The sequence below is a fragment of the Papio anubis genome, chromosome 16 (genome assembly GCF_008728515.1).
Source record: "Papio anubis isolate 15944 chromosome 16, Panubis1.0, whole genome shotgun sequence".
Lineage (NCBI taxonomy): Eukaryota > Metazoa > Chordata > Mammalia > Primates > Cercopithecidae > Papio > Papio anubis.
Genome location: NC_044991.1, coordinates 54,504,100 through 54,526,689, shown reverse-complemented (window position 1 = coordinate 54,526,689; position 22,590 = coordinate 54,504,100). Strand labels below are relative to the sequence as shown.

General features: G+C 39.5%; 1 protein-coding gene across 6 annotated transcripts in view; it reads right to left on the bottom strand.

Moving 5' to 3' along the window:
- The window catches only part of RNF24 (ring finger protein 24), a 105,500-nt gene that overhangs the window by 31,382 nt on the left and 51,528 nt on the right, over positions 1–22,590 (bottom strand). For 4 of the 6 annotated variants that reach the window (XM_017944973.3, XM_021921203.2, XM_009216506.3 and 1 more), the window contains exon 2: positions 10,207–10,356. In XM_017944973.3, coding sequence (XP_017800462.1) covers positions 10,207–10,349 — 143 coding nt within the window. In that variant the 5' untranslated portion in view covers positions 10,350–10,356. Of the gene's footprint in view, positions 1–10,206; positions 10,357–21,619; positions 21,689–22,590 lie in introns of all 6 variants that reach the window. The other 2 variants (XM_017944972.3, XM_021921201.2) reach the window with 1 other exon arrangement.

Genomic DNA, 22,590 nt, shown 5'->3' with positions numbered 1-22,590 from the left:
CCAGGTGCGGTGGCTCATGCCTGCAATCCCAGCACCTTGGGAGGCTGAGGCAGGTGGATCACAAGGTCAGGAGTTCAAGTCTGGCCAACATGGTGAAACCCCATCTCTACTAAAAATACAAAAAATTAGCTGGGTGTGGTGGTGGGAGCCTGTAATCCCAACTAAGTTGGGAGGCTGAGGCAGGAGAACTGCATAAACCCGGGAGGCAGAGGTTGCAGTGAGCTGAGATTGCGCCATTACACTCCAGCCTGGGCAACAGTGCGAGAGACTGTTTCAAAAAAATAAAATAAAAGAAAAGAAAATTTTTTTTTTAAGATCTACCAAATTCTTTTTCACAGCAGCTGCATCATTTTGCATTCCTACCAGCAATATATGCAGGTTCTTATTTCTCCACATTCTCATTAACACTTAGTATTTTTCTGTTTTTGATTACAGCATCCTAGTAGGTGTGAAGTGGTATCTCATTGTGTTTTTAATTTGGAATTCCTTTTTTTTTTTTTGAGATGGAGTCTTGCTCTGTCGCCCAAGCTGGAGTGCAGTGGAGCGATCAAGGCTCACTGCAACCTCCACTTCCCAGGTTCACGCCATTCTCCTGCCTCAGCCTCCAGAGTAGCTGGCACTACAGGCGCCTGCCACCACGCCCGGCTAATTTTTTATATTTTTAGTAGAGACGGGGTTTTACCGTGTCAGCCAGGATGGTCTCGATCTCCTGACCTCATGATCCACCCGCCTCGGCCTCCCAAAGTGCTGGGATTACAGGCGTGAGCCACCGTGCCCGGCCTGGAATTCCTTCATGACCAATAATGTCAAACATCTTTTCGTGTGCTTTTTGGCCATTTGTGTATCTTCTTTGGAGAGCTGTCTAAATCTTTTGCCCATTTTCAAATTGGGTTGTCTTTTTGCTGTTAAATTGTAAGAGCTTTTAATATATTCTGGGTATTAAACCCTTATCAGATATGACTTGCAAATATTTTTCTCCCATTCTGTAGGTTGCCTTATCACTTTCTTGATGTCCTTTGATGTACAAATGTTTCACATGTTAATATCCAGTTTCCCAGTACCAATGGTTGAAGAAACAATTCTTTCCCCATTGAATGATCTTGGCACCCTTGTTTGCATATTAATTTGGCATAGATGTTGGATTTATTTCTGGACTCTCAATTCTATTCTATTGGTTTATATGTCTATCTTTATACCAGTACCACAATTTTTTGATTACAGTAGCTTTTTGAAGTTCTGAAATCAGGAAGTGTGACTCCTTCTATTTTGTTTTTCTTCTTCAAAACTGCTTTGGCTATTTGGGGCCCCAGTTCCAAATGAATTTGAGGATTGCTTTTTCTATTTCTGTAAAAAAAGGCCATTGGAATTTTGATAGGGATTGCACTGAATCTATAGATTGCCTTGGAGAATATTGACACTAACTATATTATAAAGACTATATAAATCCATGAACATGGGGTGCCTTTACATTTATTTAGGTCTTTAATTTCTTTCAGCAATGTTTTGTAGTTTTCAGGGTATAAGTCTTTCACTTCCCTGGTTAACTTTATTCCTTAAAATTTTATTCTTTTGGATGCTATTGTAAATGGGATTGTTTCCTTTATTTCCTTTTCAGATTGTTCATTGTTGATGTACAGAAACACAACTGATTTTTGTGTGTTGATCTTGGACTCTGAAAGTTTGCTGAATTTATTTGCTTCAGTAGTTTGTGTGTGTGTGTATGTATCCTATGGGATTTTCTCTATATAGGATCATATCATCTGCAAATGGAGATAGTTTTACTTCTTTCTAGTTAGATGCCTTCTACTTCTTCTTCTTCTTGTCTAATTACTCTGGCTAGAACTTCCAGTACAATGCTGAACAGTAGTGATAAAGTGGGCATTCTTATTGTGTTCTGATCTTAGGGGAAAGCTTTCCATCTATTACCAGAAAGTACAATGTTAAGCTGTTTTTTTTTTTTTTTAAATAAATGCCCAGTTTTGATATACTTTTTTTTTTTTTTTTTTTTTTTTAGGGATCTATGTAATTCACCCAAAATTTCAAGTTTATTGCCATAAATGCATAATATTCTTTGTGACCTTCTAATGTTTATAGGATTTGTAATAATATCCCTTTTTCATTAGTGATATTAGTAATTTATATTTTCTTTCCTCTTTTTCCTGATTAGTTTTTCTAGAGATTTATCAATTTTATTAATATTTCCAAAGAACCAGCTTTGGTTTCAATAATTTTTACTATTATACATTTATTTTCTATTTCATTGATATCATGCTTAGTTTTTTTACTTTCTTCCTTTTACTTTTTCTTGGGTTTAACTGGCCTTTTAGCTCCATGAAAATGCAGCTCATTGGTTTTTGTCTTTCTTGCCTAATATATGAATTTTTATGTAGTTCAAATAATCTATATCCTTACGGGGTTTTTGCTTGTTTTACATTTTATTTCTTTATGTGAAAACAGTAACATTTTCATGTAAAGAAACTATTTTCACGTAAAGAAATAAAATGGACCAGACATGGTGGCTTATCCCTGTAATCCCAGCACTTTGGGAGGCTGAGGTGGGAGGATCACTCGAGCCCAAGAGCTCAAGACCAGCCTAAGGAACATAGTGGGACTCTGTCTCTACAAAAAATTTAAAAATTAGCCGGGTTCGGTGGCTCATGCTTGTAATCCTAGCACTTTGGGAGGCCGAGGCTGGTGGATCATTTGAAGTCAGGAGTTCTAGACCAGCCTGGCCAACACGGTGAAACCCCATCTCTACTAAAAATATAAGAATTAGCCAAGCATGGTGGTACACGCTGTAATCCCAGCTACTTGGGAGGCTGAGGCAGGAGAATTGCTTGAATCTGGGAGGCGGAGGTTGCAGTGAGCCAAGAATGTGCCACTGCACTCCAGCCTGGGTGACAGAGCGAGACTCTGTCTCAAAAAAAGAAAAAGAAAAAATTAGCCAGGCATGATAGTGTGTGCCTATAGTCTCAGCTACCTGAGAGGCTGAGGTAGGACTGCTTGAGGCTGGGAGGTTAAGGCTGCAGTAAGCTATGATCATGCCATTGTACTCCAGCCTGGGTGACAGGGTGAGACCCTGTCTCAAAAAAAAATTAATAATAATAAAATAAATAATAAAAAAATAAATAAAATGAATTCCATTCGAAGTCATTAAAATTAGGCTTGATTCGTTAATTCATTTTGCTTATTTGAATATTTTAATTACATCTGCACGTTTTCCCAAAACTGAACTTGTTACTTCCAGCTACAACATGGATCAATTTGTGCTCACCTTTTTCTTCTATCTGTGGCTCAAAATTCATCCCTTCTAGAAAGTTTTCCCTTAAATTAACTTGATTCTATGAAGTTAATTTGATTCCTCCATTACTCTAACTCCCACTAAATATCAAATATTTTACACTGCACTATTTTATTTTGCATTGCTAAACAGATATCTAAAGAGTATTTAAGAAGGCATGATTAACAATGCTGAACAGTGCTAGAGAAATTATAAAACTGTGTAGCTTATGGCCACTGCAAATTTGTGGTCTCCAGTCTCAGCCTGATTCTCCACATTGCTCTCTAATCCTTCTATCTATTCATGCTCAGTATCCTAAGCTTTCATGCAGTGGTTCTTTCAAACCCTTGACACTCTCTTTAAGTGTTACCCTATCACTCCCTCCCCTATAATTTTCTTTCTTTTTTTTTTTTTTTTTTGAGACGGAGTCTTGCTCTGTCACCCAGGTTGGAGTGCGGTGGCCAGATCTCAGCTCACTGCAAGCTCTGCCTCCGGGTTCATGCCATTCTCCTGCCTCAGCCTCCCGAGTAGCTGGGACTACAGGCGCCCGCCACCACGCCCGGCTAATTTTTTATATTTTTAGTAGAGATGGGGTTTCACCGTGTTCGCCAGGATGGTCTCAATCTCCTGACCTCGTGATCCACCCGCCTCGGCCTCCCAAAGTGCTGGGATTACAGGCGTGAGCCACCGCGCCCAGTCTATAATTTTCAACTGTCCATTTTTTACTACACAGATAAATCAAGGGGGCTGTCATGTATGCAAGCTTTCTCACTCCCAGCTGCACATGGCTATGAGTGTTTTGTTTTCCACAGTTACCCTCATCTCCGTCTTAGGAAAAGGTGTTCTCCTAATTAGAAATAATATTGCTATCTCTCTTATGTGTGTGTCTTTTCACCTCTATGATTTATTCTTTCTCATAAATCTTCCACAATTGGCTCATTCTCCTTAATGTATGCATAAACATACCAAAATCTCTATCGTACAAAAAAACCCAGCACTAAAATACTTCCTTGATTCTACAGCAACTCCTTCTCCCCTCAACCTAATCTTTTCTCAGCCAAGGTTCTTCAAAGACAGCATTATATTCCTTGTATCCACTTTCACCTACTAGCTAAGTCTTGCCCCATTATAGCCTCTACTATCCCTTACCCTATATTATGGAAATTTTTCTACCAAAGATTAAGGATGCAAACCTTATTGTCAAATGTAATACGAACTTTTCAATTCTTATCCTCTTTGTGAGCAGTTGACATAATTGACTCAATCCATTGAAACACTACTTGTGAGGCATCTTTCTCACAATATTCCCTGCCCCGGTTTTTTGGTTTTTTTTGTTTTTTGTTTTTTTTTTTTTGGAGACGTAGTCTGCTCTGTTGCCCAGGCTGGAGTGCAGTGGCACAATCTCAGTTCAAGGCAACCTCCGCCTTCTGGGTTCAAGTGATTCTCCTGTCTCAGCCTCCTGAGTAGCTGGGATTACAGGCATGTGCCACCACGCCTGGCTAATTTTTATATTTTTAATAGAGACAGGGTTTCACCGTGTTGGCCAGGCTGGTCTCAAACTCCTGACCTCAGGTGATCCACCCATCTTGGTCTCCCAAAGCGCTGGGATTATAGGCGTGAGCCACCATGCCCGGCCTCGATTTTCCTCTTATCTCCTGCTAGTCCTTCTCAGTCCCTTTTAAGGGCTCCTCTTAAATATCAATGTTTCCTTAGGATTCTGCCCTGGGCCCATTTTATTTTACTATACACATTCTCTCTAGGCAACACTCCTGGCTTCAGCTTCTACCTATTAATTACATGACCTCCTTTTTCCAGATCAGACTTCTCACAAGCTTTAGAGCATACATCCAACTAAGTATTAAACATCTTGACAGTTACTCAGGGAACTCAGACCCCCATCTCTGAAATGGAATCTATCATCCTTTCACTGAAAACGTGCCATTTCATTTTCTATCTCTCTGAAGGGATTGCTATCTACCCAGCTGCCTAAGCCAGAAGTCCAAGATTCTAAACTTATCCCCTTTTCTGTCCTTAATGTTCAGTCATTAATTTCTGTTTATTTTCACCTCCCAAGTATTTCTTACAACCACAACATCTTTTCTAGAACTACTGTCATTATCTTGGTTCAAGACCTCATAATAAATGTAGCCCCAAAATTTCCCTGTATTCTTCAAAATTTATTTTTGATTATTATTAAAACATAATACATAATAATTGTACATATTTATGGGGTACATGTAATATTTTGATACAAGCATAATGTATAATGATCAAATCAGGGTAACTGGGATATGCATCACCCCTCTCTATTTTGTTTTTAATTTTATCCAAGTTACGTATGTTGTCATATGTGGCTCTACAGGGTTAACAACAAAAAAATCAGCAGTCCTCTGCCCTCTTCCCAAGAGATAACCCATTTTTTCCCCCTTTAGCTCACTATTTTGATCCTGACTTCCAAGTTTCTAAGTAACTTGCTTGTGTTGGTACTTCCTGATTTTTTAGTCTTAGGCATATCTAATGACTTCCTACTAGGGAACCATTCATTCATTTACCCAACAAATACTTATCAAGTGCTTAATATTGTGCCAGGTACAATTCTGGGTGTTTGAGATATAACAAACAGAATAACCATCAGGGAAAAAAATGAACAAACATAAATTAGAATATTATATAATTCATTATAAAATAGGATCTTTCTTTGCAAGGTAAGATGCCCTTCTTTTGTGTTCCAGCAGTGTCCTGTTCATAGCCCTATCATAGTCAGCACATTCTCTACTACAATCCTGTGTATGACTGTGGTTGGTGGTGACTGTCTTGTTCAGACCTAAGTTATATTCTTCCTATGGTTCTGATGAGTCCAGTGGTGGTGACTGGAAGGAGCTCTCTGCAGAACAGAAGAACCTCCTGGGAAGGTGCTGGAGAGCTTAGGTTATCATAAAAAACGAGCTAGGGTAGTTCTGGAGGAGCTGACTCCACGGATCTCTAGATTAACTGCAAAGACTTGTTAAATCCCAGTTTACTATTTGAAACATTAAAGGTAACAAATTAGGATCATCATAAAGGAAAGCTCCTTACGTCATGATTAAATTTTTAAAATTGGCTGGGCGCAGTGGCTCATGTCTGTAATCCCAGCACTCTGGGAGGCTGAGGTGGGTGGATCACAAGGTCAAGAGATCTAGAATATCCTGGCCAATATGGTGAAACCCTGTCTTGACTAAAAATACAAAATTTAGCTGGGCATGGTGGCGGGCACCTGTAGTCCCAGCTACTCGGGAGGCTGAGGCAGGAAAATGGCGTGAACCCAGGAGGCAGAGCTTGCAGTGAGCAGAGATTGTGCCACTGCACTCCAGCCTGGTGACAGAGCAAGACTCTGTCTCAAAAAAAAAAAAAGGGCCGGGCGCGGTGGCTCAAGCCTGTAATCCCAGCACTTTGGGAGGCCGAGACGGGCGGATCACGAGGTCAGGAGATCGAGACCATCCTGGCTAACACAGTGAAACCCCGTCTCTACTAAAAAATACAAAAAACTAGCCGGGCGAGGTGGTGGGCGCCTGTAGTCCCAGCTACTCGGGAGGCTGAGGCAGGAGAATGGCGTAAACCCGGGAGGCGGAGCTTGCAGTGAGCTGAGATCCGGCCACTGCACTCCAGCCTGGGCCACAGAGTAAGACTCCGTCTCAAAAAAAAAAAAAAAAAAAAAAAGATTTTACCAATGACTAGTAAATGAAGTTTAGAAATGTTTGAACATTTCTGATTAAACATGATAATTCAATTTTAGTGTAACAGATCCTAATTTCTTTGCCTTGTTAGCTTATTTTTTAATCTTTTAATTTTTTTTTTTTTTTTTTTTTTTTGAGACACAGTCTCACTCTGTTGCCCAGGGTAGAGTGCAGTGGCGCGATCTTGGCTCACTGCAACCTCTGCCTCCAGGGTTCAAGTGATTCTCATGCCTCAGCCTCCCAATTAGCTGGGACTACAGGCTTGTGCCACCACACCCAACTAATTTTTGTATTTTTAGTTAGAGATGGGGTTTCACTTGTTGGCCAGGCTGGTCTTGAACTCCTGACCTCAAGTGATCCGCCCACCTTGGCCTCCCAAAGTGCTGAAATTACAGGTGTGAGCCACTGCACCTGGCCTGTTAGGCTGATTATAAAAAAGGATAAGGCTGGGTGTGGTGGCTCATGCCTATAATTTCAGCATTTTGGGAGGCAGAGCTGGGAGGACTGCTTGAGCTCAGGAGTTCAAGACCAGTCTGGAAAACATAGTGAGACTTTGTCTCTACAAAAAATACAAACATTAGCTGGGTGTGGTGGTGTGTGTCTAGAGTCCCAGCTACTCAGGAAGCTGAGATGGGAGGATCACTTGTGCTAGAAGGTTGAGGCTTCAGTGAGCCTCATGTCACTATACTCCAGCCTGGACAACAGAGTGAGACACTATCTTGGAGGAAAAAAAAAAAAAAGATACAAAAGGATAAAATTAAGTACATATCATTATTTTTTCTTTATCACTTTACTTATTTGCTTATTAAAAGGAATACAATGAGGTAAAAGGGTGTTTCATAACTTACTTTTCAAAGAATTTACCCAGAATCACAAACTGGTACATTAGTGGGAGTTTTTTTGGTTTGTTTAAAGTTAAAGGCTTACTTAATTCTTTGACATAGTAATACAAAATATATTATGAGCTATATATTTTAGAATTAAATATTTTACATATAACTCTCCCTTAATAACATTTTCTTTTTTTACATTTTGTTATATTTTTATATTTTTTGCCTCTTTAAAAAATAATTTGGTTTTGAATATTAAATTTACATATTTCTGAGTTAAATCAACATTTGTAGAGGAATTATCAAAAAAACTAGTAAGTCTGAAAAGAAAAACCATATTTTTATATTCTGAGGTCCTATATATGCTATGGCTAAGTCTCTAATTTTAAAAAATGCTGAATATTTATATAATGTTTATCAAACTATTATTAATTTATATTTGAGTGTTTTACTATATTGGAATTGCAGTAATATTAACATTTGTGTAAACACACAAAACCTTGCTCTTCTTGCTAGAAAGAGATGTAAAAATCTGAACTAGTCGAACAGTCTTAAAAGAACTCATTGTCTAGCCAGATGTGGTGGCTCACCCCTGTAATCCCAGCACTTTGGGAGGTTGAGGCGGGTGGATGGCTTGAACTCAGGAGTGCAAGCCCAGCCTGGGAAACATGGCAAAAGTCCGTCTCTACCAAAAATACAAACAAAATTAGCCAGGTGTGGTGGCAGGCGCCTGTAGTCTCAGCTACTTGGGATGCTGAGGTGGGAGGATCGCTTGAGCCTGAGAGGAAAGCTGTAGTGAGCAGAGACTGTGCCACTGCACTCCAACCTAGGTAACAGAGTGAGAAACATCTCAAAAAATAATAATAATAATAAAGAACTCATTGTCCATTGGTAATAATAAATGTGTTTACGATGCAAAAAAAAGTGTAACACAAAAATATATTAAATGCTGCAGCAAGTATTTACATGTATGTACCTCATATTTTTTTTTTCTTTCCACTAAGGAAGGTGTTGTAATAGACAAACACAAATGCTTCGGTGTTTACAATTACAAATACCCCAAGTCTAGAACTTAAAAGTGGCAGTACTTTTTTTGGGACTTCTTCAGTTAACAGTTACTTTACACAGTGCTAAGCTTTTTACTCTTAATTACATTTTTGGATGATATTTATATCCCATTGTCCTAGAACACTGTGATCAAACTTTTTTTTTTTTTTTTTTTTTTTTTGAGATGGAGTTTTGTTCTTGTTGTCCAGGCTGGACTGCAATGGCATGATCTTGGCTCACTGCAATCTCTCCCTCCCAGGTTCAAGGGATTCTCCTGCCAAGTAGCTGGGATTACAGGTGCCCACCACCACACCTAGCTAATTTTTGTATTTTTAGTAGAGACAAGATTTCACCATGTTGGCCAAGCTGGTCTCAAACTCCTGACCTCAGGTGATCCACCCACCTCAGCCTCCCAGTGTTGGGATTTTGGACGTGAGTCACCGCACCTGGCTGATCTAATTATTTAAATAATAGTTTAATAGAAATGTTAGAAAAAGGAATTTCTGGAAATAAACAGGTTTTGTAAAGGTTTTTTCTGTAGATTACAATTATATTTGTCTCAAGTATTTAATTAATTTGAGGAAGAAATAAAAGTCATAAGCAGTCAACATATCTATGAGATATAAGGAGCATCCTTTATGTTTCTTTATTATTTTATTTTTTGAGATGGAGTCTTGCTCTGTCACCCAGGCTGGAGTACAATGGCACGATCTTGGTTCATTGTAACCTCCGCCTTCTGGGTTCTCGTGATTTTCCTGCCTCAGCCTCCTAGGCAGCTGGGATTACAGGCATGAGCCACCATGCCCAGCTAATTTTTGTATTTTTGGTAGATACGAGGTTCCACCATGTTGGCCAGGCTGGTCGAGAACTCCCGACTTTAGGTATCAGAAAAGTAGGGGAGGCCGGGCTCAGTGGCTCGTGCCTGTAATCCTAGCACTTTGGGAGGCCCAGGTGAGCGGATCACCTAAAGTCGGGACTTCAGCTAACAAGGAGGCCATACCTTCTTGAAAAGCAATTTTGAAATCTCTGTGAGAGTAGTTAAATCTTGGAGATAGACAATGACATATGTGTATTTGGTAAAAAGGCAGAAAGGCAGAAAAATAAATAAGGACAATTTTCTCCTACAGAGTAAAACATTTCATCAGCAGATAAGACTGAAGATTATATAAAGGTGTTTTACTGATTACTAATGCACAGATTAAAGTATTAAGCCATCTTAAGTTTTTAAAATTTTGCCAATTCTCATACTTCATTTTTTAAAAAAAATCTGAGGATAGAAACTTGATTATTGATTGTTTAACATATTTTGAAGTAACATAGAATGAAAATTGGTTACCTAATCAAGTAGCAACAGAAGAGTAAACTAAGGATGAAGACAAATATAGCAGTACCAAAAACCACAATATATATGTTGAGAGGCAGATTCTGGAATCCAATATTAGGCATCCTGAAGTTGTAATGTGGGAAATCCGAGCTCATGGATGAACTGTGGGGGAAGAAAAGAATGGAAAAAAAAATAGGTAAAGACTAAGAACAAAGACAGCATTATCATTGTGCACGTACAGAAGCACAATGACCCCATCTGAAACAAATATGGTAGACAAAGTGTTAATATTCTTGCCATTCATTCATTCACCATGCCAAATATTTACTACTATGTACCTGGCACTATTTCAGAGACTGGAGATTCTACATAAAAAGCTTTGCAAGTTGCATTTATTCACTAAAAGGCATTTCACTGAAATAATGCCAGTAATTAATAAACATGAAAATGTTCAACCTCAGAGAAGTGCAAAAAGAAAAAAAGTTTTAAGATTCTTCAAACTCTTTAGCCTTTAACCTAATAACCCTTGAAGTAGCAATATTTATAATGCTAAAATATTAGAAATAACTGAGATATCTCACAAGGAGATAATAATTAATTATATAGTCATACGTTACAGTATTAAAGGGTCATGAAAACATTTTAAAGTAATTTTTTTTTTCTTTTGAGACACGGTCTTACTCTGTCACCCCAGGCTAGAGTGCAATGGTGTGATCTCAGTTCACTGCAGCCTTAATCTCCCAGGCTCAAGCGATTCTCCCGCTTCAGCCCCCCAAATAGCTAGGACTACAGGCACGTGCCACCATACCTAGCTAATTTTTAAAAAATTTTTTGTAGAGATAGGGTCTCAGCATGTTGCCCAGGCTGGTCTTGAACTCGTGGGCTCAAGCAATCGTCCCCACTTGGCCTCCCAAAGTGCTGGTATTACAGGTGTGAGCCACCGCGCCCGGCCAATTTCTCCCCATTTTATATAGACAAGGAAACTGAAGCTTAGACAGTTCTGGTCCCACGGCCATGACTGACCAAGTATGTACACAGCCAGAGCCTCTCCAACTCCAAACTCAGCACTCTCAGTCTATATGCTCCACTGCCTTTCTCATGTGTTACTTTTATAATCAGAAACAGTAAGTGTTGTTTAAACATTAAAAAAAGGACTATTTCTGTCAGTTTGTTTGAGAATACTTACTGATCACTACAGTTAAAATTCCACAGATAAAAGTTGCCTCTCCTGTAAGTGATAAGCTGTAGTTTGTCATTTTGATTCCTTACAAAATAAAGAGCTCCTGCCAGGCCTGCTTATTAAGACCAAAGACTGATAATGGAATTATAATTATGAATACAACAAATCCAAACCCAAACAAAACTCTACCAAGCAAAGAAAACTTCTACTTTTATTTATGCATGGTAAATTAAAAATGTATTCACAGATTTTTAGTTTTCTTGTAGGTTCCCAGAAGAGTGTATTTATACTGTTGACACCACTGAGATGTTAACTGGCTATACCTGAAACCTAAATCTTATTATTAGTTTCTAGTATCTAGTAACGTATATCAGGAAGTCAGTACCTGCAAAGAACAACTTCATCCCATGTAAATTCTTCTCTGAGAGCTTCCAAACATAAATAATGGGTAATATTTAATTTTGAACCTTTGGCCATTTTCTGGGTTGGCTCAGTTAGAGCAAGTGCTTTTACTCAAATACATATTTAATTTCCTTTTTCCTACATTCAGATCTTCTTAGAAAGGGAAGGAAGGATGTAGTTAAGGAGTGCTTTACCAAATATACATAGCACATACGCTGTGGAGCTATTAGAAAATTACAGGGCACAAAACTTAGCTCTTAACTTTCGTATTTCTGACAGGGCCTCACTTGATGACCCTTGTTATAGCCAAGACTGTCCTTTAATCCCTTACAAATATGCCTCCCCAGACAAGACTGGCTTGGTAAGATATCTCTCACTTTAGAAAATAAGGGATTAGGCCAGGTGCCGTGGCTCACACCTGTAATCCCAGCACTTTGGGAGGCTGAGGCGGGTGGATCACCTGAGGTCAGGAGTTTGAGACCAGCCTGGCCAACATAGCAAAAATGCACCTCTACTAAAGACGCAAAAATTAACCCGGTGTGGTGGCATGCACTTGCAATCCCAGCTACTCAGGGGGCTAATGCAGGGGAATCGCTCAAACCAGGGAGGTGGTAGTGAGCCAAGATTGCTCCACTGCACTCCACCCTGGGCAACAGAGTGAGACTCTATCTTAAAAAAAAAAAAAGAAAGAAAATAAGAGATTAAATATCTGTACTGGGCAAGCTAAGAGAGATGAAACAGGCAAGTGACAGAAAATGGTATGGTAGAAAGATAGAGAGGTTTGCAGTCAGCAAATCTGGATGCTTGCTCCCAGGATGTCACTGTCTAAATGTCAGAGCTTCATCTATACTTCAATTTTCTCATCTTTCAAATGGTATGACTGTCCTATCGATCAATTTTAAGGAATTCCTGAAAGGATAAAATGAGATAGCAGATAACGAAGTGTCTGAAAACTCTAAGAGGACAAAACTATTAAGGCTTTAGTGTGTGTGTGTGTTTGTGTGTGTGTGTGTGTGTGTGTGTGTGTGTGGGGGGAAAGGGAATGACATTAAATCAAAGTAGTAAATAACGGCCAGGCGTGGTGGCTCACGCCTGTAATCCCAGCAGTTTGGGAGGCCAATGCGGGCGGATCACCTGAGGTCAGGAGTTCGAGACCAACCTGACCAACATGGAGAAATCCCGTCTCTACTAAAAATACAAAAATTAGCCGGGCGCGGTGGCAGGCGCCTGTAATCCCAGCTACTCCGTAGGCTGAGACATGAGAATAGCTTGGCGCGGTGGCGGGCGCCTATAATCCCAGCTACTTGGGAGGCTGAGACATGAGAACAGCTTGAACCCGGGAGGCAGAAGTTGCAGTGAGCTGAGATCACGCCATTGCACTCCAGCCTGGACAAAAGAATGAGGCTCTGCCTCAAAAAAAAAAAAACAAAAACAAAAGAAAAGAAAGTGGCCGGGCGCGGTGACTCAAGCCTGTAATCCCAGCACTTTGGGAGGCCGAGGCGGGTGGGTCACGAGGTCAGGAGATCCAGACCATCCTGGCTAACACGGTGAAACCCCGTCTCTACTAAAAATACAAAAAAATTAGCCGGCCGTGGTGGCGGGCGCCTGTAGTCCCAGCTGCTCGGGAGGCTGAGGCAGGAGAATGGCGTGAACCTGGGAGGCGGAGCTTGCAGTGAGCCGAGATCGCACTCCAGCCTGGGGGACAGAGCAAGACTCTGCCTCAAAATAAATAAATAAATAAAGTAGTAAATAACATAAAAGAAGCCTTGACAAAAATAATGTCTCTGGAGAGGATTCCACCAAACCAAGTACCCCTTCCACAGGGAGCTCTTCTGCACTCACTGACAAGCTTTCTGTCAGGTGGCCTGCCAACTTGGCCTCCAGACGCAGGAACTAGAAACCTTGTCTGGCCAAAGGCAGCCAATAATACAGGCTGGGTAGGAGTGAGGCCAGCGGTGTGGGAATGTTGCTCTGCAAGGTCCTCGAAATTGGTACAATTCTTGTAGCATTCTGAACAAAGACTCAGACACACACAGCAGTAGAGGTAGCACTGTCATCAGAAGGAAGAGACATCTGCCTTGGTGCTGCTGGGGGCTGGATGTTGAGAATTTTGTGAGTCCTCACTACCCAGCAGGGCCTTTTAATAAACCCCAATTACCAGAGGGATCTAGGCTGGTAGAAGATACGCTGATGCAGCATATATTTTAGGAATTTTTCTCTCTTTGTTTTATAAATAAAATGGCTTTGCTACAATTGATATGTTGGACCAACAATTTAAGTAGATGGTAGATTATTCCAAGATGTTAATCCTGATCTAGTAATACATTAGTTTTTACAAAATTTTCATCATAATGTATTTTCAGCAGGAGTATTAATCTTTTAATTTATAAAAGGCTACATATTCATCTTAGTAATATGCATTCTTTGCTATTGAAGTCTTACACATGTAAGTTATTTAGTAATTGCTCCTCGTGGGAGTAAAGAGGAGAAATAGAACATACAGCACACTGTTGTATCTTACTTGGCATTTCCAACTTCATTCACGTGAAAACCTTTTTTTCCCCTTATGTAAATTCAGTTCTTGAAATCTCTAGCCTCAGCCTAAATTTCAAATCACCCAGTCAGTTTATTAAAACCAAACCCAAACAAACAAACAAAAAAGACAAGATTTGAGTATTTTATCAGCAATCTTAGAACAAAGAAGTTCTAAGAGGGACAGATTACTTGAGATTTGGATGCCTACAGGACCTGAGTTTAACACAATACACCACAGCTAAATGGGGCTGCAGTAGCATTCCTCAAAGCATGCTTGGTAGCCACATTTTTCTTAGATCAGTTCCTATTCCCTGGACAATACCATATCATCTTCCCAGGAGTCAGTATTCTAGTTTTGCTTCAAAAATTCTCAGAAGTGCCGGGCACGGTGGCTCACGCCTGTAATCCCAGCACTTTGGGAGGCTGAGGCGGGCAGATCACAAGGTCAGGAGATCAAGACCATCCTAGCCAATATGGTGAAACCCTGTCTCTATAAAAATACAAAAATTAGCTGGGCGTGGTGACGCATGCCTGTAATCTCAGCTACTCGGGAGGCTGAGGCAGGGGAATCCCTTGAACCATGGAGTCAGAGGTTGCAGTAAGCCAAGATTATGCCACTGCACTCCAGCCTGGCGACAAAAAAAAAAAAAAGAAAGAATACAAAATGTAACATGTGGCTGCGTGTGGTGGCTCACGCCTGTAACCACAGCACTTTGGGAGGCCCAGGCGGGTAGATCACGAGGTCAGGAGTTTGAGACCAGCCTGGCCAACATGGTGAAACCTATCTCTACTAAAAATACAAAAATTAGCCGGGCCTGGTGGCATGCGCCTGTAATCCCAGCTTCTCAGTAAACTGAGGCAGATTAGGTTCAACCCCGGAGGCGGAGGTTGCAGTGAGCTGAGATGGCGCCATTGCACTCCAGCCTGGGACACAGACAGACTCCATCTCAAAGGAAAAAAAAATTGCTCAGAAAGGGGCCTGGGTGCAGTGGTGTATGCCTGCAACCCCAGTACTTTGGGAGTCTGAGGGGGGAGGACTGCTCGAGGCCAGGGGTTTGAGACCAGCCTGGGAGACATAGGGAGACCCCACCTCTACAAATAAAAATAAAAATTAAAAAATTAGGTGGGCATGGTGGCACATGCCTGTAGTACTAGTTACTCTGGAGGCTAAGATGGGAGGATCACTTGAGCCCAGGAATTCAAGGTTACAGTGAGCTATGATACTGCCACTACGCTCCAGCCTGGGTGACAAAGTAAGACTATCTCTAAAAAAGAAAGCTTTTGGCATATTAGAAGGAACTAACTTCTTTGTTCTTTATTGAGTATCTTTATGACCACATGAAACACCTTCTGCAAAATCTTTTTTGAGTGGGTGGATGTGAGGAAAGATTAAAAATTTTAAAAACATGTCACTGATCAGTAGAAAGACCTAAGCTTTCTGATCTAATGGATATGCTGGGTTCTAGAAAAAATTATTTTAAAAATAAGACCTATATTTAGACAGATCCTAGTAAAATTTCTGAATTCTATCATAGAAAAACTGTGACAAGTTTCAAAAAAAAAAAAAAGTTGTTATAATGGAAAGCATATAGATTTGAGATTTATCTTAGGCCATGAGTATTAGAGTGGGCTTATGGAGTCAGAAAGCCAGGGGTTTAACCATGGATTTGCCAGTAATTTGGGGCTTGTTACTTATCTTTTCTGTCTCAGTTTCCTCATCTGATAAGACAGAATAATACTAGTAACTATTTCATAAAGTTTTAAAGGAATTAAATGACTCCACACACGAAAAGCACTTAGAACAGTACCTGGGCACATACTGGGTACTTGAGAAATGTTACTTTTCATTATTAACTAAAATACAACAATAAAAGATAATGGAATCACTGTCTGTATCTCCATTAAAAGACAGTCAGGTAGACTTCTGACTCCAGAAAGATGGCATACACATGCATTTCTCTATTTATCCAGCTAAATATAACTAAAAAACATGGACGTTAAGTTGGACAGAAGGTAGCACACTAACTAGGGGCCTGGGGACCCAAGGAATAGCATGGTAATGAGTTCTCTGGGCTTTGTATTTGTCTCCTGTATCCCAGACTTAGAGCTGGCAAAGTTGGCAAACCAGAATGCCAACAGGTGAAGACAGAAAAAAAAAAAAGCCCCAATGAACCTGTTCTCTCTAGCCAAAGAATCACAAAAGGAGTAGTCTAACAAGACTGAAAGCTTTTAAACAAGAATTGCCCTACTTCAGCTAAACAACCCAGAAAAAACTATGGCCACACCCCTACGGACATGCCAGCAAAGGCTGAAGGCAGAGCCTAGATTTTCACTCTTGCCAGGATGTAACAAGATGCCCCCAGCCATTTTGCTGGGATAGTGTTAGAAAAGCCCAAGTAGGAAGCTGGATTTTTTTTGTTGTTGTTGTTTGTTTGTTTTCTTTTTGCTTGTTTCAGACGGAGTCTTGCTCTGTCTCCAGGCTGGAATGCAGTGGTGTGATCTCGGCTCACTGCAACCTCCACCTCCCGGGTTCAAGCGATTCTCCTGCCTCAGCCTCCCGAGTAGCTGGGACTACAGGCGCCCACCCCCACGCTCAGCTAATTTTTATATTTTTAGTAGAGACCGAGTTTCACCATGTTGGCCAGCTGGAATTTTTACCCAACATGGTGAAAATGAGGCTCCACCTCAGTGATATCAGTGGAGACTACATGTGGACCCTGACTTCTACCCCTATCCAGCAGTAACAAAGTGTCCTCACTGGGGTGATGACAGAGGAGGATCTAGTGAAGAATCAGGATTTTACCACCACCAACTGGCAACAAGCACTCCTACCTGTCCCAGCCAAAGAGGTATCAGTGAAAGCCTAGTTAAGAGCTGGAACTCCATTCCTGCCCTGTCCTTGCCCCCCATGTCAATAGAGGCTGAGTAGGGAACCTGGATTTCTACCTTTACCTGGCATTAATGAAGCAGCATTACAACCCACCGTTTCACTGACACCCACTGGTGTCAGAGGAAGCCAGTTAACACAGAAGGTTTAAATAAAATCCAGAGTCTCATAACATAATACACAAAATGTCCAGGTTCCAACTAAAAATTACTCATCATATCAACACTAGGAAGATCATAAATCAAATGAGAAATGACAATTAACAGATGTTAATGCCAATGACAAAAATGTTAAAATTATCTGATGAAGATTTTAAAGCAGCCATCATCAAAATGTTTAAGCAAGCATTTATGAACATGCTTGAAACAAGTGAAAACACTGAAAATCTCAGCAAAGAAACAGAAGATATAAAGAGGAACACAATAGAAATTATAGAACTGAAAAACACAACAATTGAAATAAAAAAACTAAAACTAAGCGATGGGCCCAACAGCAGAACGGAGAAGAAAGGGGAAAGCATAAGTGAACCAGGGCTGGGCACGGTGGCTCATGCCTGTAATCCCAGCACTTTGGGAGGCCAACGTGTGTGGATCACTTGAGGTCAGGAGTTTGAGACCAGCCTGGCAAACATGGTGAAACTCTGTCTCTACTAAAAATATAAAAATTATCCAGGCATGGTGGTGGGCACCTGTAATCCCAGCTACTCGGGAAGCTGAGGAATCTGTACATAAATGTACAGATTTAAGAAGCTGAACAAACTCCAAAGAGAATAAACCCAAAGAAATCTACAACAAGACACATCATAGTCAAACTTCTAAAAACTAACAACAACAACAAAAAAATCTTTTTTTTTCTTTGCAGAGGTAATTGAGTTAAAAGAACAATAAAAATCTTGAAAGCAACTAAGGAGATACCATTGGGGGAAATAATATGAAAGCAGAGATTTCTCATCAGAAACAATGGAGGCCAAAAGGAAGGAACACATTTTTCAAGTGCTGAAAGAAAAGAGCCATCAACCCAAAATCCTACATCCAGCAAAAATACCCTTCAGGAATGAAACAGGAAATCAAGACAGCCTTGCATGAAGGAAAACAAAGGGAATTTGTTGCTAGCAGATCTACTCTTAAAGAGTGACTAAAGGAAGCTGTCTTAACAGAAAGGAAATAAGAAAAGGAACCTTGGAACATCAAGAAGGAAGAAACAACATGGTAAACAAATATAAGGGTAAATACCATAAACTTCCTTCTCTTGAGTTTTCTAAATCACATTCAATGGTTGAAGAAAACTTATAATTCTCCAACCCGGTTCTAAATGTATTCAGAGGAAATATTTAAGATGACCATATTAAAAATAAGGGAGGATAAAGGGACATAAAAAGAGGTAAGATTTCTAGCCTGAACTGGTAAAGTATACTAGTAGGCTGCATATATAATATAATGCCTACAGCATTCAGTAAGAAAACTATACAAAGACATACACTCGAAACACTACAAAAAATCAAAAAGAACTTCAAAAAATTATTCAAGTAACAGAAATAAAAAACAATGAAAACAAACAAAACAAAGTTTAAAATGGCAAGCTTAAGTATAAATGGTTTAAATACGCCAATTAAAACACAGAGATTGACAGAATGAAATAAAAAACATCACCCAATAATATGCTGTCTACATGAAACTCACTTTAAAAATAATGATACATGCACATTGAAAAGGACAGAAAAAGATATGTAATGCAAGCATTAATCAAAAGAAAGCAGGAGTGGCTATATAAACATCAAAGCAGACTTCAGAGCAAATAAAATTACCAGAGAGAGAAAGAAACATTACATAATGATAAAATGGTCAACCCATGAAAAATACATAGCAATCCTAAATGTGCATGCACAAAACAACAGAGCTGCAAAACTTGTGAAGTAAAAACTGACTGAACTGAAAGGAGATATAAACAAATCTATAATTATACTCAAAGACTTCAAAACCATCTCTCAACAACTGATGAAACAACTAGAAAACCAGCAAGGATAAAGAAAAATTCAAAAACACAATTAGACAACAGGATCTAATCAAAATTTATAGAGCACTCTACCGAGCAACAGCAAAATATACATTATTTTCAAATACCCATGGCACCTACACCAGGACAGACCACATCCCTGGTCATAAAACAAATCTCAAACAAACTTTCAAAAATCAAAGTCATATAGAGTGTGTAACTGGACATAGTTGAATCAAACTAGACATTTATAACAGAAAGGTAGCAAGAAAATATTCAAACACTTAGAAACTAATCAACACACTTTTAACTAATCTATAAATTAAAAAGAGGTCTTAAAAGAAATTTTAAAAAATACACTGAATTGATTGAAAGTGAAAATACAGGCTGGGTGTGGTGGCTCACGCCTGTAATCCCAGCATTTTGGGAGGCCGAGGCAGGCAGATCACCTGAGGTCAGGAGTTCAAGACCAGACTGGCCGGGCCGGGCGCGGTGGCTCAAGCCTGTAATCCCAGCACTTTGGGAGGCTGAGACAGGCGGATCACAAGGTTAGGAGATCGAGACCATCCTGGTTAACACAGTGAAACCCCGTCTCTACTAAAAAATACAAAAAACTAGCCGGGCGAGGTGGCGCATGCCCGTAGTCCCAGCTGCTCGGGAGGCTGAGGCAGGAGAATGGCATAAACCCAGGAGGTGGAGCTTGCAGTGAGCTGAGATTTGGCCACTGTACTCCAGCCTGGGTGACAGAGCAAGACTCTGTCTCAAAAAAAAAAAAAGACCAGACTGGCCAACATGGTGAAACCCCATCTCTACTAAAAATACAAAAAATTAGCCAGGCGTGGTGGCACGCACCTGTAGTTCCAGTTACTCAGGAGGCTGAGGCATGAGGATCGCTTGAACCCTGGCGGCGGAGATTGCAGTGAGCCGACATTGCACTGCTGTACTCCAACCTGGACAACAGAGCAAGACTCCGTCTCAGTTAAAAAAAAAGGGGGGGAGAGCGGGGAGCCGGCACAATGGCTTACACCTGTAATCCCAGCACTTTGGGAGGTCGAGGCGGGTGGTTCACCTGAGGTCAGGAGTTTGAGACCAGCCTAGCCAACATGGTGAAACCCCGTCTCTACTAAAAACACAAAAATTAGCTAGGTGTGGTGGCAGGTGCCTGTAATCCCAGCTACTTGGAAGGCTGAGGCAGAGGAATTGATTGAACACTGGAGGTGGAGGTTGCAGTGAGCTGAGATCATGCCATGGCACTCCAGCCTGGGTGACATGCACAAAACTCCGTCTCAAAATAAAAAAAAGAAAATGAAAATACAACACATCAAAATTTGAGAGACATAGGTAAAGCAGTGCTGAGTGGGTAATTCATAGCACTAAATGCACACATAAGAAAATAAGAAAATCGCAAATCAATAATCTAAACTCCTACATCAAGAACCTAGAAAAAGGGCAAGTTAATCAGGAAAAAAGAAATAGTAAATAACAGAAACCAATTTAAATTGAGAAACAGGAAAACAACAGAGAAAAATCAATGAAACAAAAACCTGAGTCTGTTCTTTGAAATGATCAATAACACTGACAAATCTCTAGGAAGAATGACAAAAAAAAAAAAAAAAAAAGAGAGAGAAGACACAAATTACCTATATCAACAATTAAATAGGAGAGATCACTATAGACACTGCAGACATCAAAAGGATAAGAAGGGTATACACACATATACAGACAAATTTAGTAATATAAATAAAACAGACCAATTCCTCAAAAAACACAAACTACAAAAACTCACCCGATATAAGATAGATAATGTGAACAGTTTTATAACTATCAAAGAAACTGAATTAGTCATTTAAAAATTCACAAAAAAGAAAGCTCCAGGCCAAGATGCTTTTACCAGAGAATTCTACCAAAAGTTGAAATAAGAATGAGCACAAATCCTTGACAATCTTTTGCAGAGAATGGGAGGGAACATTTCTCAAAGCATTTTTTGAAGCCAATGTGATCTTGATATCAAAACCAGATAAAGACAGTATCTGGCAAATACAGACACAAAAATTCTTAACAAAATATTAGCAAGTAGAATTTGGCAATATGTAAATAGTTTTACAACACCATGACCAAGTAAGGTTTATTCAAGAGATTCAGGGCTGGCTTAATATTAAAAAAAAAAAAAAAACCTGAAAGTAATCTACCCATATTAAATGGCTAAAGAAGAAAAATCACATGGTCATATTAACTGATTTAAAAAAAACACATTTCACAAACATCAGCAAACAGAAATTAAAAAACTCCCAGAAACAGAAATGGAAGAGAACTTCTTCAACATGTTAAAAACCATCTACAAAAAACAAACCAGCAAAAACCAACCAAACAATAACAACAAAAACTGTACAGCTAATATTATTCTTAATTGTGAAAGACTGAATACTTACCCCCCTAAGACCGGGAACAAGGCAGGATATCTGCTCTCACCACTCTTATTCAACATAGTGCTGGAAGTTCTAGCCAGTGCAATAAGGTAGAAAAGGGAATAAAAGGCATACACATCAGAAAGGAAGAAATTAAACCGCGCCTATTTGCCAACATCAACATCTACAACAACAAAATCCCAAAGAATCTTCAAAAAAATTTCTAAAACTAATAAATGAGTTCAGCAAGGTTGCAGGATACCAGATACACATATAAAAATCAACTGTATTTTTATAAATTAGCAATGAACATATGAACACTGAAATTATAAATACAATGACATTTACCATTGTTCAAAAAAAGAAATACAAGGAATTAAATTTAATAAGACATTAGATATGTACAGGACTTATATGCTAAAAATGACAAAACGCTGATTAAAGGAGTCAAGTAAGATCTAAATAAATGCAGAGACATACTGTGTTCATGGATCTGAAGACTCAGCATAGGAAAGATATTCTCTCCAAATTGATATATAGGTTTAACATAATTCCTATCAAAATCCCAGCAATTTTTCTTGTAGACATAGACAAGTTTAACAAATGTAGACAGAAAGACAAGGAAATAAAATAGCTAAAGCAATTTTGAAAAAAGAAGACTAAAGGGAGAGGAATCAGTCTATTCAATATAAGGACTCGTAGCCTAATAAAGACACTGATTGGTTTTGGCAAAAGGACAGACACATGGGTCAATGGAACAAAATGAAGAACCCAGAAATAGACCTACACAAATAAGCCCAAATGATTTTTGAGAAATGTGCAATCCTTTCTCAATAGAGAGACTATATAGTCTTTTCAACAATTAGTGCTGGAACAATGGGACATCCATAGGCAAAAAAAACTGAATCTTGATCTTAACCTCACACACAAAAAACAACTCAAAATAGATCCTGAACTTAAACTTAAAATGCAAAACAATGATATAGTTACAAAAA